A 16,013-nucleotide genomic window follows, 5' to 3' on the forward strand; every position below is an offset into this window, starting at 1 on the left:
GAGTATCTCCTGCTGCTGACCAGAGTATCTGCTTATCTGGACTATTTAGAAGTGCACTCTGCCAAATCCCAGAAAATACGTCAAATCTTGTAACATTCTGAGGATGGACAATGACTTGTTGGGATTAAGGTGAGGCCAATTCATTTTCTGTCTGTGAAAGTGCAAAGTAATTGTCACCAAAAGTAAACGGGAAATGCATATAATCAATGCACTCATTATCCTCTCCCTGTGGCTGGTTCCTTTGCCATTTGATATGATTGAGGAGTGAGTCAGAAAAAAGAAAACCTATCTCTACAGACACAGGCACATCACCAGATCCCTTTGTTGGCTACTAATCAGTTTGCAATAGGAAAGCAGCAACCCCCTAGATTTTGTACTCCCTCCATGCTCATGCCCCTGTTTCCATCACCTGCTCCATGTATTTGCTGTCTTTTGTAGCTTCTGTGGGAGATGTCATTAAGCACCTCTGTTTCCCGTAGAATTGTCTGAAATAGCATAAAGATAAAAAAGGGCCAGGAAATTTCTTCTGGGACTGCACACACACAGCTTCATTCTCACTGCCTTCCTTTCTATGTCTCAAGGTAGAGATACCCAGTGATCCTACCACACTAAATCACAGATAGCATCAGCAATCATAACTATCTCTGGGGTAAAATAAAATAAATAGACAGACAGAGATATATCCTTATCTTTGTAGGAAAGGATAAAACAGAGACCTGCATTGTTGACATATATCTGTGACTAATTTTAAATGCAGATGTATTTTTCTGGAAATTTGTGGGGGTAACACCAGAACTTACAGTTGAAGTCCCTGTTCACTTGACAAAAGGCAGAAATGTCCTTTCCCTGTATAGTTAACTGGTATAGAAATTGCCAAAGGCACATGAAGAAGCAGCAACACCCCCACCCCAACACCAACTCCTGATGATGGTAGGCAGCTGCCTATAAGGAAGTTCATGACCTCAATATATGGGACCAGAGGAGCTCAAGTTTAGTTATGGATTATATTCCTGAAATGAATTCTTAAATATACATACAAAAGCCTGAAAAAGAAGTGTTCAAGCACTTAATACATTGCTGCCTTCAATGTTTTTCTGCTTCGAGGTCTTATTCATTTAATCAATCAACATAAGTTCCATGTTAAAAGCCCTTTAGGTCATGATCAGTTCATCTAATAATTTCTATGTATTATTGATTCAGTGTCTCAGAGTTGTGTTATGTTCTTCAAGCAGAGAGTCACAATGTGAATTGGCCAAGGTTGCTCACACAGCTCATGCATTCTCTTACTTCACATTTTCAGAATTTTTTGTTTGACTTCTTTATCACTGGCATCATGTTCCCTCACACTACATAGACAAAAGAAATTTGGGACTTCCTGTGTAAATACCAGGAACCACACAAATACAGACAAAAGGAAGCAAAGATTTTATTGACATTTCTTTACACAGAACACAAGCTACACAAAATGCCACAATAAAGCATATGTAGAAAAATAGTAGAATCATATTGGCACTGATGACTATTCATTATTATTATCATCTTATTATACAGGTTTCATCATAACCATAATAAATAAGCATTAAAATTTCACAGTGGCATTATAAGCTTTACATTCATGATCTTGTTTATACAAGGGACCATGTCAGGTTTCTTCACTTCTTTTTTCTTTTTTTTTTTTTTTTTTTTTTTTTTTTTTGTATGATCATGATTCTAAGTAGTAGATTTAAAAATTAAAAGCCCTTTCCCTTAACCTATAAGGATCTGTCCACATTAATCCATTGACTTGATCCCTTGAAGAGGTCTGCATTTGTCTAAATAGACATTACTTCTAAAACATAATTGACCAATTTGAAAATTGGCCTTAGAAAGAACCCAGGATATTTGTTATCTTCTGGTGGTCCAACTGTGAGATGCCATGAATGCTACTGGCTGCCATTCAGCAAGATCCTTAGGAGGTATAAACTGCTTTATCAGGTTAACCCACTTGGGGATCTGGCCCATTATAACAAAAGTGCATTTGAGCAGCATTTCTCAGGATCAGACCTTTAGTCAAGACTTTGTGGATGCTGTTGAGTCAGAACATACATTTCAAGAAAATTGATTTGTGTCTGCATTTTCCCTAAAATGTCACGGAACTGACTCAACTTCATTTGTTCCCACTTTGTGAGATCAGTTTGGGTTTTTGATATGTCTTACTTAAATCTTGACAGACGCAGTTAAAGAAAATTGAAGTGTATGGCAGTTGACAAATGTTCATTAGGGAAAGGAAAGTAAATTAGAGTGAGGCAGAACAGAACACATGTTGTAGATCTTCTTAAAAAGAGTCTTCTTAAAAATAAACAAGAAACAGTACAGATTTTCCAAGCTCACAGACTCTAATTATTGCCTCTTCTGTCTGATTTGAAATACAATTTGTGAGAAGCATAACTGCCTCAATCAAATGTAATAATATATCATTTAAAAATACAACCTCTAGTGTCACATGACAGAATCAGTTGTACTCATATTCAGACCACAGAAATGGTTATACTTTAAAATATCATAGATTAGTCATCTGCAAAGTTCAAACTCAGTATAAAGTTACTGTCTTTAGACCCAAATTTGCAGAAGGTTGTACATGCATCACTTATATCATGCATATTGCTAACCCTGAACAACCAGCCTTAAAGGAAATACTTGGAGAACAATATATTTCTGATGCATTGCTTTGCATCCTGTGTGTACAAACATGGACGCATTGTCCAATGATAGTATAACACATCCACTATGCATGGGTACAAACAGTTATTAAGTCCAGGGGTCAGCCTCTTTATTTGTTTGTCTGTTTCTTTGTTTTGAAATTGAACTGCTTGATGATGAATTTATCACTTGAAATTCAGCCCAGTATTATTTATGTCAGTTGTTTATTTTAAAATATGTCTTTATTTTTAGAATATTCTAACCTTGTCCTTGTTAACTAAGAAATGTAAAAGTATACTTAAAGAAAACTACTTTCAGAGCTAATCACTTAGAGGAAAAAGGAGGGGGTTAGTACTAAGGGTTATTATCTTGTTAATTAGTATAGTAAATAAAACATAATTTTTTCATAACATATAATAGGGATCTTCACAGAACTGTGATTCTGTCCAGCAAATTCTATTCCACATGTCTGTTGAGGAACAGTAAAGATCCAATTTTAGGTGTTGCCATTGAGCTGAGAAATAATCCAGCAATGTAAGGTGTTCCACTTGAATAGATACTGTACATTTGAGAAGTTATTTCTAGTGACCTTGCTAACCTTAACTATTAAAAAGTTACAGGCTGATTTTGAGGGTTACAATTTTAATAAACTTGAAAAAGGAGTTTCATCAAGTTTTCCAAGACTCTCAAACCAACATAATGGTTCCAACATCAAAAATAGCAATTGCCTATGTACATCACATACAAGGAAAGATATGGCAAGCAAGACCTGCCTCATGGATGTGCTTTGTTTGGAATATGAACGCTATTTTTCTGATTTTAAGCACCTGAGTGTGAAATTTGCAGCAAGAAATAGAGAGATAGGATGAGGCAGAGATCCACTTACTCCTGTGAATTGCCTAAAAACTTGTTACATGTTCCTTCTAAGGAAAACAGAAAGTTCTCCAGCAAGCAAGTCCTCCCAACTAAGGGTTTGATAAAGGTAATTCTGATTATAGGGAAAATTACATTTTCTGATATCTTAGATGCTGTCACTAATTATCCAAACGTAAATGGGAAGATGGAGATGTAATGTCAGATTTAAAAAAAAATAATAATACTTGAGTATATGTTAACAGATTTAAGCAGATGATAGAGGCCTAGTAAGACAAGTACGTAAGACTAGGGTTAAAAAAAACTTCAGTACTAAATGGATTCATTACTGAAGTCAATGAAGCCCAGTCCTGGGTTAATCTGAACCATTAAACTGCTCGTCATTTAAGCAAGCTTGCTATTAAAAGTTGAATACAAGCAACAAAACATAGATATGGATTTCAGTTTATCTCTGAACTTTGTGTTTAGGAATATGCTCTTCTATATTTTGATTTTGGATCAATATTTCTCCCAAACATACAAAAATATTATAGGATGATTTATCCTGCATCTTTGTCTTTTATCAGAGCTACATCCAGATTCTTACTTAACTGGATAATCCTAAAAGTCATGGGACAAATTACCAGTATTGCTTCTTTCTTGGTAAATCAGCGAAAAATAAACCTCGAAAACACTATCAGTGATGTGATTTATTTATTTTTTTCAAGACATTTGCAAAGGAGTACCCTGGTTTGTCTAGACTGATCTCCTTCATACTTCATAAGGAGATTTAACAGCAGAAGAAGGAAATAGCTAATTCCCCAGACTGTATGAATAACCAAATACACACAAGGCTAAAATTAGCAAGCAGAATTGTAAAGCTGATAAATTACTGGTCCATCAGCTTAAAAATAAATGCTTGGTTGAAGAGGAGGGATGTCAAGAAAAATTTAAAAATGGTGACAAGCTTCCTGTCTCAGAAGATAGGGCAGCTGGGTTTGACATTACATTGACCTTGGAGCCATGGAGTTGGTAGATAACACCCATCAAATTCAAGACTGCTTAGATAAGATTAGTCAATGAATGGTCTGCCAAGAGGCTGACATTGTCCAAACCAATCTCTCTCCTCCAATGAGGTGGAGGAAGCCAACAAACTGCTCTTTCACAGGAGCTCTGGAAGATAACCAAAATGTTCCTCCAAAAAGGAATAGAAACCTATGAAATTCAAGTCACCACGAGCTTCAAAGTAAGGTATGCTATACATGTACATACTCTACATATGGGAACATACATTCATTACATATAAGATTATAACATACATTACATCGGGGAAAGGACACTTTCTGTATGCATAGGGATGTTAGGCATACCACACAAATGGTATGTGGGGCATACAAGACCTATTTTTTTATCATTTTTACTGAAAGTGATGATATATCTCAGATCAAAAAGATTCCCCTTATCTCTTCCTCAACCTTTGTAGTGCATGTAGCTGCATATATGGTAGTGTATCAGAAATGCCTTGACATCTTTCCACCATTAGGAGTAATGCAGGTAATGTTATCCACATTACAAAGAAAAAAGTAAGAGTAAATGAGCATTTCTTCTGAATTGGGACAAGTAGATTTCTACTAGTACTTTAGCATTCAGGAAGGAATTAAAAGCTTCTTAAATCAATTGACAGAAACTACTACAAAAATTGAAATATTGGACCTCTTGGCTATTCTATTTATTAGACTAACCACATGTATAGGTAATAGAGAAAAGTGATACCATCACAGTATTTGAATCACCCACTCAAAAAATAAATAAACATAAAAAATTGCTTGAGGCTGGACTTCTTCATAGACTTTGGGGAGGTTTGTTTGCTAATATGGAAAAGCTATTTGTGTTTGCAGTTGATAGCTCTCAAAGTCTGAACTGCATGCCAGACTCAGTAAGAATAGTCCTATTTACTACGTCACAATTTCACGTTTTCAGAAGCAGAAGCTACTTGAAGATGTACAGCTCCATGCATATACCTAATGGACTTCTGGCACGTTTATCTACTTGTGGGAATCAGTTTTGCACAGAAGTGATTAGTTTTCTGCACAGATAATAGGATCTTCCAGTGCTTTGGGTAGAAGTAGAGTTGAATTCACAAAAGCAGATAAATCAAGTTTCAAGGTTGTAATAGAAGTTAATTCAGTTTGACCTTTTGCATAAGCAGAGCTTATATATATTTATTCTTTATGCCTCTTAACCTATGAAGGGAAGGCCTGACTCATCTGCATTTAAAGCAGCTATACAATGATTAAACTGTTTTCATAAGCATTTCAATTCAGTGCATTGACTTCTGTTAGGGAACTGCACATGTATTATAAAGTCTTATTAAAAAAGAAAAGAAACAGCAGCAGCATCTATTTCAGACCACAACCTGTTGGGAAGCAACATGCCATGGACCTGATGATCAAAAGGTAAGAGAACATACCTGTCACTCGTGCCAGGGTGAACAAGACTTACATTAGGCTCTATGTATTGTTATTTGTGCCTGAAGATTACCAATGACCGTAAAATAAAAATATGGAAAACCAGGAGGGAAGCCATTAGCATCATTGTGGGTGTTCCAGGGGTGTAATATAGTCCCAGATGTACTGTGTGCTGAAAGAGAGGCCCACCAATGGTGGTGGTATGACACAGGTCATCCCCCTGATGCAACCACTTCAACCAAGATCAAGGATCAAAGGATCAAGAAGTAAAGATGAACTCACAGGGGGATGCAATCTGCAAGTTTACAAATTCTGGAAACAGGAGGACAGCTCCAGCTCCAGCTGTCCAGATTAGGACCTGAGATAGGAAGAGGATGTGATGAGAGTTGATTGCCAGTGACTCCCTCCTTCCCAGGGCAAAGGCACCAGTCAGGACCAGAGCTGCTATCCAATGGGCTTTCCTGATACCTGGAGGACAGATCCGTAACAGTGCAGAAAGACTTCATAAGACCCTTCTTACTACTTCCTCTAACTGCTCAACTATGTGGACAAGACCAGGGTTAATCTTGAGAATACTAAAGGTGTTTGGGCACTTGGACAGTGCTGTAGCTTTGTATGAAGGCAAGGACTGAATGATGAAGAGAAAAGGAATTCATGGGAGCTGTAGGAAAAAAAAAAAAAAAAAAAAGGCAGGAGATGTAATCAGATAATGGAAAAGTGACTGTACAAATTGGCAAGACAGAATAGTAGCTTGGGGCCATTTAGGCTACTCAAGAAATAGCAAGTTTTGGGAACCATAGTCAAAGAACAAAGCAAGAGGGACAATCTTGCTGTGGTCACAACATTTGATCCAAAAGAGAGTGGTAAATAAATATTGAAGATTGAGCTAGGAATTGACAGTTACTTAACAGCATTCAATATCAAAATTGCTGAGTATATGTACTGAAATAAAACACTCTTAGAGAGCTCTCTATGAACATGACCTTTAGGCTCCAAATAACCAGCAGGAGTGAAATATCATGGTCTGTTCTGATGATAATTTTCAAATGGAAATTTAAGTCCATAAAGAAAATAATCACTCAGTTAGGCTGGCACATATTGGCATGCTGAGACCACTGTAGAAGTGCCCCATGACTATTCAATGTATATAATGTTTCATGGGATATTTACGTAAACTTTCACAAGGGTCTTACTCTGTTAGAAGTTCTTATTTTCTTCTTGCATCACCACTTAGCTACTTCAAATGCAGCAGTAGAAAGGAAGAGATCTTCTTTTCTTAACTTGCAGAAAGCAACAGAGGAACCTACAAATTCTAATGAAAGCTTTGGCCTGAATTCCCAGTTTTCACATAATCTTGTGATAGCTTTCTCTTTCAAGCTTGGCACTTCTCTAGCAAGGAAATGCTGAAGAGGATTGGTCAGTTGATACTTAGGATGTGCTTTGAAGTAAAGTAGCACTCAGCATTTGTACTAGTAATTTCCAAGGCTCTGTGCTAAGGTTTCAAGCCTTTAAGATACAATCCTTGAAAGCTAAGCAATTTCAGCTTCCACTTTTGTCAGTGGAAAGACTTGATTTTAAAAACATATTAACAGTATTGTTAAAGAGAAATTGGCACCATTGGAGGCTGGGAAAGACACGTTTTCAGTCCAACTTTAAAGGAACCTGTTTGTCTCTTCAGTGCTTGCTTATGATCCAACTGTACTAGTCCAAATTCACACCTAATTATGAAAAACAGATCAGTTTTCCAACCAGTCCACCAGTGTCGGTCCTCTACTTTATGCCAACACCTTAGGGACCCAAAAAATGAGCCTTACAATAAGTTAGTGAAGAGAGGCAAGTGACTCTGAAGTCCACCAAAGGAGAAAACAGGAGCACTCCTTCAGAGTACTTACCTCTCTTCATTGACAACAGTAAGAACTTAGACACTTCCTTTAGTTGAACAAAGTCATTTTGAAACTAATTTTTAAGCACAAATTAGGTAATAAAAATAAACAGGCTAATTTCTACTCTACAAGCAGAAACATCTCTAGAGGTTTCTCCAGGTTTTGTGAAGGACAGTCAGCAATTACTAAGAGATTAAGAAACAGACTCTTGAAGATCCTTAAGACTGCTGCAGGAGGAGCTAGACCCTTTTTGTCCTTCACCTACTCACATTTAGTCAATCCTGCAATGTCTTTCCATTTGTATTCAAGAAATAATTCTTCTGTTTCAAAAGAGATTAAATCCTTATAAAACAGAGTTCAGTAGTCTCATTCTAAGTACTTTGTCAATAAAATTGGTGAGATTTTAAATATTCTTTCTTCCAGAATTACTGTGCTATTTCAACCTAGATAACTGTGAAACTGAAAAGGAGATAGCTTCAAAGGCAAGTGTTATTTCAAGGTACAGTAGGCTTTATTAAGGCCTTTGGAGTGGGGATGGATTCCCATAAGATTTCCAGTGGGAAATCGGTGGGGGACTCCCACTGATATTTTGAAATTTTGAAATTTTGGTGTGGTGGCCTCATCTGATCAAGCTTAGGTATCTAGAAAGTAGACAACAAAATCTGGTATTCTGCATAGTCAGTGGAGAAGAACAGGCATAAAGAAAAATAGAACAGACAAATAAAACAGATCCGACAAAGCACACCCTAAAAGTGTATCTTTCCTTCCACTGACCCTAAAAGTCTCTCCTACCAGGTCACAAAATGACTTCTATACCATAATTATCTAAGGTTAAGTGTGATGATACTACTCTGTGTGGAGGTTTTCAATTACTTGTAAGGTAATTTACCATGGCCTGTGCATCTTCCTTGAGAGAATTTTCTCATATAGCCCATACCTCATATTTAACACTGTCAAACCTTACTAGACAAGTTAATTTTACCAGTTGGAGTCAGGAGGTCTACCATGCTGGTTTTAAGACATCACACCCAGGTGCTCAGAAACAACCCTGCATTGTCTTCTGTGTTTTATCTTATCTAGAGAAAAGACACAAAGAAGTGGATGGAGTTTCACTTCAAATACAACCACGTTCTCCACTCTGTCCAACCTCTTGAAAAAATGTCTTCTTGTGAATGTATGAGCTTCACTTAAGAAATTAAGCACAGCCTCCATGGATATACCAAAACAAGCAGAGATTGTAAAGTTTGAAGGGAAATCCTTGTATCAATACTGAAAATGCAATTAAATCCATTTAAAGTGACTTTATGTGACAGGCCAATACATTAAAATTCCAAAACACAGAAACACAAAAGCTTACTGTGCAGTTATTTTGATATCTCCTATGAAGATAATTCTAATATTATATTTCTCTCCATATAAATCAATATATAAAAAACTTCTAAAAATGATTCCATGTTGATTGCTATATTTTGATGAAGTGCAACCACTCAGATGTTATTTACATTATAATGACAATGAGGATTTCTTTGCAATATAGTCTATACCATTAGAGAAGATTTACTATATTCTGTGTCATTATCAAGGCAATATCCCATTAAAAAGCATAAAAGAAAGGGAGACTATTCTGAGAACCTCAAAATGAATGCTAAGCTAGACAGTTATTGCCAATATATCCCACAATGTTCTGGCAGCATAAGGAAGATAAAATCTGTGTCATATCATTTCACAGGAATGACATCTCCCAGATTTTTCTGAGGCTCTATAGAAGCTCTCTATCACACCCTCTAAGGAGCAAGTTGAATGAACCTAATCCAACTCCACTGAAATCAGACTCTAAGCTGTGGAAGAACAGTATATGGACAGATACATGGACATTTTTAGGTATGTTTGTCCATAAGTCACAGCACTGGTAGCAGTGTACAGTGTGAAACTGAACGTACCGAAAGGGCTACCAATTTCTGCAGTAATACAAAAGAGACTTTTTCACATTTCCCCTCTTCCACACGTACATAAATAGAAGGCTAGGAATGCCGTCTAATGTACAAGGCAAGGCAAGAAACCACCTGTATGATTTTAAGAAGCACTACACCAGTATGTTGTCATATCCATTATATTCATGATTAAAAACATGGAATGTTTGACCTTGAAATAAGCATACTTCTTTGTATGCATTGCAAATACACACACGCATTAGGTATGTATATATTTGTAAAATAGCCTCTCAACAATTTAAAAAATTTTCCATGTGCAGACTCCCAAAAATTTTCTAAAAGAGGAATAGATCGCCATATAAATCACTAAAGACTGCTAATGATTGGGGATTGCTTTTCTTTCTTGCTTTTCATGTACTCCTTAGAAGTCTGTGTCTGTGGATCAAAACCTCTGTACAAAAGTTTTACCTCCATGCCCCATTAAATTTAATAATGTGTAAACAATTCTCCAAGGAAGAAGTAAGCTGTGATGTGTAAGTTTAGTTGGCATTAAAATGTTGAGGTGGAACAGTGATAAAGACTTCTAAAACAATACGTGAGACCCAGAAATTCTTGATTCCTGACAAAGAATTTTTTTTTTAACTGGGCAAATCCATCTTTCAGCTTTAAATTGTCAATTTATTAAAGGAAAAAAGAGAATAGTATCTACCTATTTACTTCAAGTATTGCAGTAATATTTAATGTTTACAAAACTAATTGCTATTGAAATGCACCATGTGACCACTTCTATTTAATTTCAGTGTCAACTCTGAAGAGCAGAAAATGATTTAAGGTGCAATATACCATTCTGTTTTCATGTTTTAGTCTTACCTTTTTGGATATTCCTTCTTATTCCTTTCTATTTCAAAACATGCCTTCATTATTAGACCACCCTAGTCCCAGTTTGTCAGCAACTCTTTTCTCGAACGAGTTCTTCAAAAGTTTTCCACTTTTCTTCTTTTAAACACAGCTAGTTTTACCTTCTGCATGTACAAATATTTCCCTGGGGTTGCAAAATTTTGGGTTTATTTTTTTAGTTATTTTATTTCAGAAATTTCCACTATCTTCATCCTAGTTCACTGATGACAGTCTTGAAACCTAGAACCAACTTTGTCACTTTTTATGTTCATTTGTTTTATTTTTTCACAAGATATAGAGGTCTGGTCACCTATGTTTTTAAAAAAATTACACTTGCTTTAAAAAATTACCTTCCTTCCAAACACAAATATTTGTGAAGAGTTATTTGCCTCCTTCTTTTTGAAAAACTGCTGTGACATTGAAAATTTATCAAAGTGGTATGAAAATGTATAGAAAGTTATTGAAATGTGTCATTTAAAATGCTGACAACATTTTGATTAAAAACAAATTAAAAATGCAAAAAAAAATACAAAAAGTGAAAAACGGGTTATTTTCTAAACCCCTGAAAAGAATTCTGATAACATTGTATGAATAAAATTTTAACTGTTTTGACCAGCTGTAACCATGTAATTAGGACTGGTTATAGCACTGCAAATGGGAATTAGTAAAACCCTATTATAGCATTACAGAGAAATCTAAAACATATGTATGGTTTTTAAGCTTTTGACAATCATTACTGCTCTAGGTCACCAACCTATTTTCATCTGATTGGTGTTTTTTAGGAGTATTACTGGCTAGATTTTGAATTTCAGACTAATGTATATATATACATATATATATATGTACGTATAATACCTTGGGGTAAATGTATTTAGATACAAATTTAAAAGTGAAAATTGTACCTCTGAGGTTATAATAACAAGCACAGTAATGGTATTCTAGAAATGTAAACAGGAGAAGTGCTAACAGATGCCACTGATATTTCACAAGTAATCCAATAGATTCCCATCAGTCTGGCAGCTTTTAACTTGAAGAAGTCTTCCCAACTAAAAGTTTGTGTAGTGTTTTTTTTTTTTTAAGTCAAATATCAAGTTTTTTTTTTTAATTCTATATTAAATATTTTCCCCCTTTCCATGATTTGAATGTGTGCATGTTACAAATGATTACCAATGATGGAACCATTTTCTTTTGAGAAACAGAAACGTTGAAATTGTCATAAATGTTTTTTAGACTTTTCATTTCATTGCAAAGGAGGTTTTAACCTGAGTTCATATACATTTGTTTCCTCTTGTATTAGCCACCTCAAAGTGCTACAGATGTATAGCTTTGTTAAAATGTAAATAAGCATTAAATCAAGAACAGACAAATTCCTGGGTTATTATCTGAGAGAAATGGTGATCATATTGGTCCCATCACATTTAGATAATATTAACCATCTTTATTCTGATTCTCTGCTTCAGAAGTAGTTCATATCTTTATGTGGACAAACAACATATAAACAGAAGAGGAATATTTATTTCTTCCAAAAGCACCAATATTTGGAAGCTTGAATGCCTTAAAGCCATAGCACTTTATTCTCTGAAACAGAAATGGAAATGGAGAGAGATTGAAAGTCCCACCTGATCTCATTTCTAACACTGCACGCTTTTGGCTAAGGGATTCTCCTCCACTCAGTGAAATGGTTTGCTTCTGCTACCCCATACTTCAGGCACTATTTGAAGTAGTTGAGTCCTGCCACAAGGAAAAACTTCTCCAGGAAAAGTTCAGAGTCCAGCACAGCAATGTGGGCTGCCCGGCCAATCAATGTGTTGGCGGTGTTTGGCAGAGCATGGAACACGTTGTGTCTGATCAAAGTGCAGTCCTTCGCCCCAATCAAAGGCTGGAGCAGGTTGTTAATCATTTCTGCATAAACAGGACCTGCAAAAGATTTTAAAAGTCACACGTACAAGCCAAAACTGCCAGATCCCCTCTTTCTTTCCAGTATCATTTAATTACAGTCACAAAGAGAAGGAAAATGGAACAAATAACAACAAAATGCAAGTGAAAGCAGTTTATTTCAATGGTTTGCCATGTACCAGAATGTTATTAATGTAATGGAGCCACTGGCCACCCAGAGAGACCTAGTGAAGCTGCTAGCATGAAGAGTGGGACATGCCTCAGCATTTAGTTCCATTTCTCCTGAGGTGGAAAGAAACACACATTTCCTCCAGGGGAAGAGGTCTGGATTCATATTGCCTGTGAAGCTGAATGCAAAAGGATCAGGCAAGATATGTGTTTTTTTGTTTGTTTGTTTGTTTGTTTTTCTGGGTAATCTAATGCAGGAAGAACATCATGCCTTTCTGCAGATAGTTTAGAAGTTTATAGGGCAACAACAGCAGCTCAGGAAGCTTGCAGTCATGGATGTAGGTCTGGCTTCTACTAGGCCAAAGATGTCCCTGAGGAAAAAAAACACCTGAAGAGAGAGTTAGAAAACTGCCTTTCAATTCATGTGTTAGGTAAGACAAAAAGATCTGTGTGAAGGCAACCATGTTGGCCCTTGGTCAGCAGAGAGAAGAAATGAACACCTCCTGCTTTTGCTTCCCCTGTTGAGGAAACCGTAGTCCTGCGATGAGGTAACCCCTCAGCCCTCTCTTCTCTAAACTGAACAAAACAAGTGACCTCAGCCACATCTTGCCCTCTAGGCCGTACCTATGCCCTACACTATCTTTATTGCCTTCCTTTGGACACTTCCTAATAATTTTATATCCTTTCTAAATTGCGGCTCCCAAAACTGCACACAGTACTCAAGGTGAGGCCACACCAACACACGGTAGAGTGGACTTCCCTTGACTATCTATCAATGTTGTGTTTGATGCACCCCAGGGTACAGTTGGGCCTTTTGGCTGCCAGGGCACACTGCTGACTCATATTGAACTTGCTGTTGACCAAAGTCCCCAGATCCCTTTCTGCAGGACTACACTCCAGCCTCCTGTCCCCCGGTCTGTACATATAGACAAGTTTGCCCCTTCCCAAGTGCAAAATGTGGCACTTGCTCTTGTTAAACTTGCTATGTTTGGTGATTACCCAGCTTGATTTCTCAAGGCCTCTCTGCAAGGCCTCTCTACATCAAGGGGGTCAACAGTTTCTCCCAGTTTAGTATCTGCAAACTTACTCAAAACACCTTTAAGTCCTACATCCAAGTCATTTATGAAAACATTGAAGAGAACTAGCCTACAACGGAACCTTGGGGAACCCCACTAGGGACTGGCTACCAGCTTCCAAGAACAACCTCCATTTCTACATAACCATGTATCTGAAACTGGTATAAAATTACACTGAACATAATTCTGGAAATGGTATCAAACTGAAACCATGAAATATTTTATAAGCGAGGGAGACTGCAAATAACAAAGGCAGTATTTGGAACAATGCACAAACTAAACTCACAGGAAAGCTAGGCCTCTAATGGCATGAGTCCTGATGTACTTTGCAGATTTTATTACAAACCAGTATGATTTTACATCTTTCAAATTACCCGGCAATCATCCAAATACTACTGAAAACAAATGGAAAACCCATTGACTTTGGATGTGCTGAAAGAGATTTTGTTATGTGAGACAATACTAATAATTCAGTAGACTAAAGAGAAACATTGTTAGGAACTAGTTCTATTATCTCCACAATTTAAAAAAATTATTTACGGAGGCAAGAGCAATATGAAATCTTTGATTACAACCTGATTGAAACCTATTTTCATCAAACAAAGAGTATCTTTGAAATATTTTCTTGATTTCAGTCATGTCCTATGAGAGTAGAACACTTTCTTCCTTATCAAATAAGCATTTGAGTTTTCATCATGCTGATGAAAACCCCTTCTGATTTACACAAAATCACAATTTCTCAACAGCTTTGTAAATATAGAATGTATCTTAAACATACCTGTGTGTCTGTCTTTAAGAGCATTTTTGCACATTTCTATTCTTGCTGAATGGAAGGGTACATATCTGTCTTGGGGTGAGGCCACTAACACAACATTTTTAAAGTACTGAAGGCCTGTGGCAAACAAATTCATTAAATGCATTTATTACAGTGTTGAACAGCACAATCATATTCATGTTGAAATGCACTTTAAAATCTATTGAGAAAAACAAATGAAGAGTAATTAAAACATACAAAACAGAAATATTCACAAGAATAACTTAAAAATATTGCTGTTGCTTCTATGAACTATTTGTTATTTATCAATGCTCATACAAGTTAATTGTATATCAACAACAAGAACAAGAACAACAAAAAAAGTGAGAACCGACTACGTTTCAAAGAATAAATGATTAAAAACTTAATCTTGCAAATATTTATGCCTGTAAGCATTGCAAACACATGTACAGGATCACTGTAGTCCATGGGTGTACTTGCATGAGTAAATGTTCACAGAATTGGGGATCACATTCAAAAAAATAATACAGCCAATTAGTAAAATAGCGAACAAAATATATAGAGAGAAGGAGAAGAGAAATCAGCTTCACCACTATGGTGTCATACTATTACATCAGTGTGGAAGGAGCCTTGGGATCCAGTCCTTGCATCCAGCAGTCCTTGGATAAATACACACTGATGGTACATGGACTGGAAACCAGGAATTCTCCCTCTTCCCTGGAAGTAATGGAGCCACCATTCGCTATGAAAAGACTCCTGCTACTTACTCTGTCTGAGATCTCTTGAGCTCTAGATCACCCACATTCAGCAGAAGAGTAGGAGAATGGACACAGATAATCTATACTAACTCAGAGATTATTCTGTACATGGGAATGTTGTCGGTTTGACCTTCATCCTTCCCTTCTCCTTACAGAAAAGAGACCCAGAACAAAGCCCTTTGCTTTCTAGTGCTTAATAGAAAAGCTGACCATCACCACCATGAGGAAGAGCCCTGATAGCTGCCTCTACTAAGCCTGGCTGAAGCCGTCATTTTCTTCCTGTGTAGTCAAACCAATTGTGTTTGTGACTTCTCTGGGGTAAAATGTAAGAGGCATCAATGAGTTTTAACATAACTAAAATCTTATGTGAAGAGACTCAGTAGGGAGCAATGTCATTTTTTTTTTTTCCTGAGACAAGCACAAGAAACATTTAATGAAATTGAATAGTGGAAGGGATTTCTACTTTAAGAAAGTCAGAAATTGCTGGAGGCTCAAAGAGAGAGCAGGCAAAACACTGCAGCTTTGTAGGTACTCTCAACCAAATGTGTCCCTTTGTAGGTGCTCTTACCACTTTTGGGAGCAGAGTGCTAGAGTAAGGGCACCTCAATTCTGACTCATTGTTCTAGCTCA

General features: G+C 36.6%; 1 protein-coding gene across 4 annotated transcripts in view; it reads right to left on the minus strand.

Moving 5' to 3' along the window:
* Positions 1–1,402: 1,402 nt before the first annotated feature.
* Positions 1,403–16,013, minus strand: part of FAM135B (family with sequence similarity 135 member B) — a 211,795-nt gene continuing 197,184 nt past the window's right edge. For all 4 annotated transcript variants that reach the window (XM_068672707.1, XM_068672704.1, XM_068672706.1 and 1 more), the window contains 2 exons: positions 14,629–14,742; positions 1,403–12,627 (listed from right to left, as the gene is read on the minus strand). In XM_068672707.1, coding sequence (XP_068528808.1) covers positions 12,422–12,627; positions 14,629–14,742 — 320 coding nt within the window. In that variant the 3' untranslated portion in view covers positions 1,403–12,421. The remainder of the gene's footprint in view (positions 12,628–14,628; positions 14,743–16,013) is intronic.

This window comes from Anas acuta, chromosome 2 (assembly GCF_963932015.1).
Source record: "Anas acuta chromosome 2, bAnaAcu1.1, whole genome shotgun sequence".
NCBI classification, from domain to species: domain Eukaryota; kingdom Metazoa; phylum Chordata; class Aves; order Anseriformes; family Anatidae; genus Anas; species Anas acuta.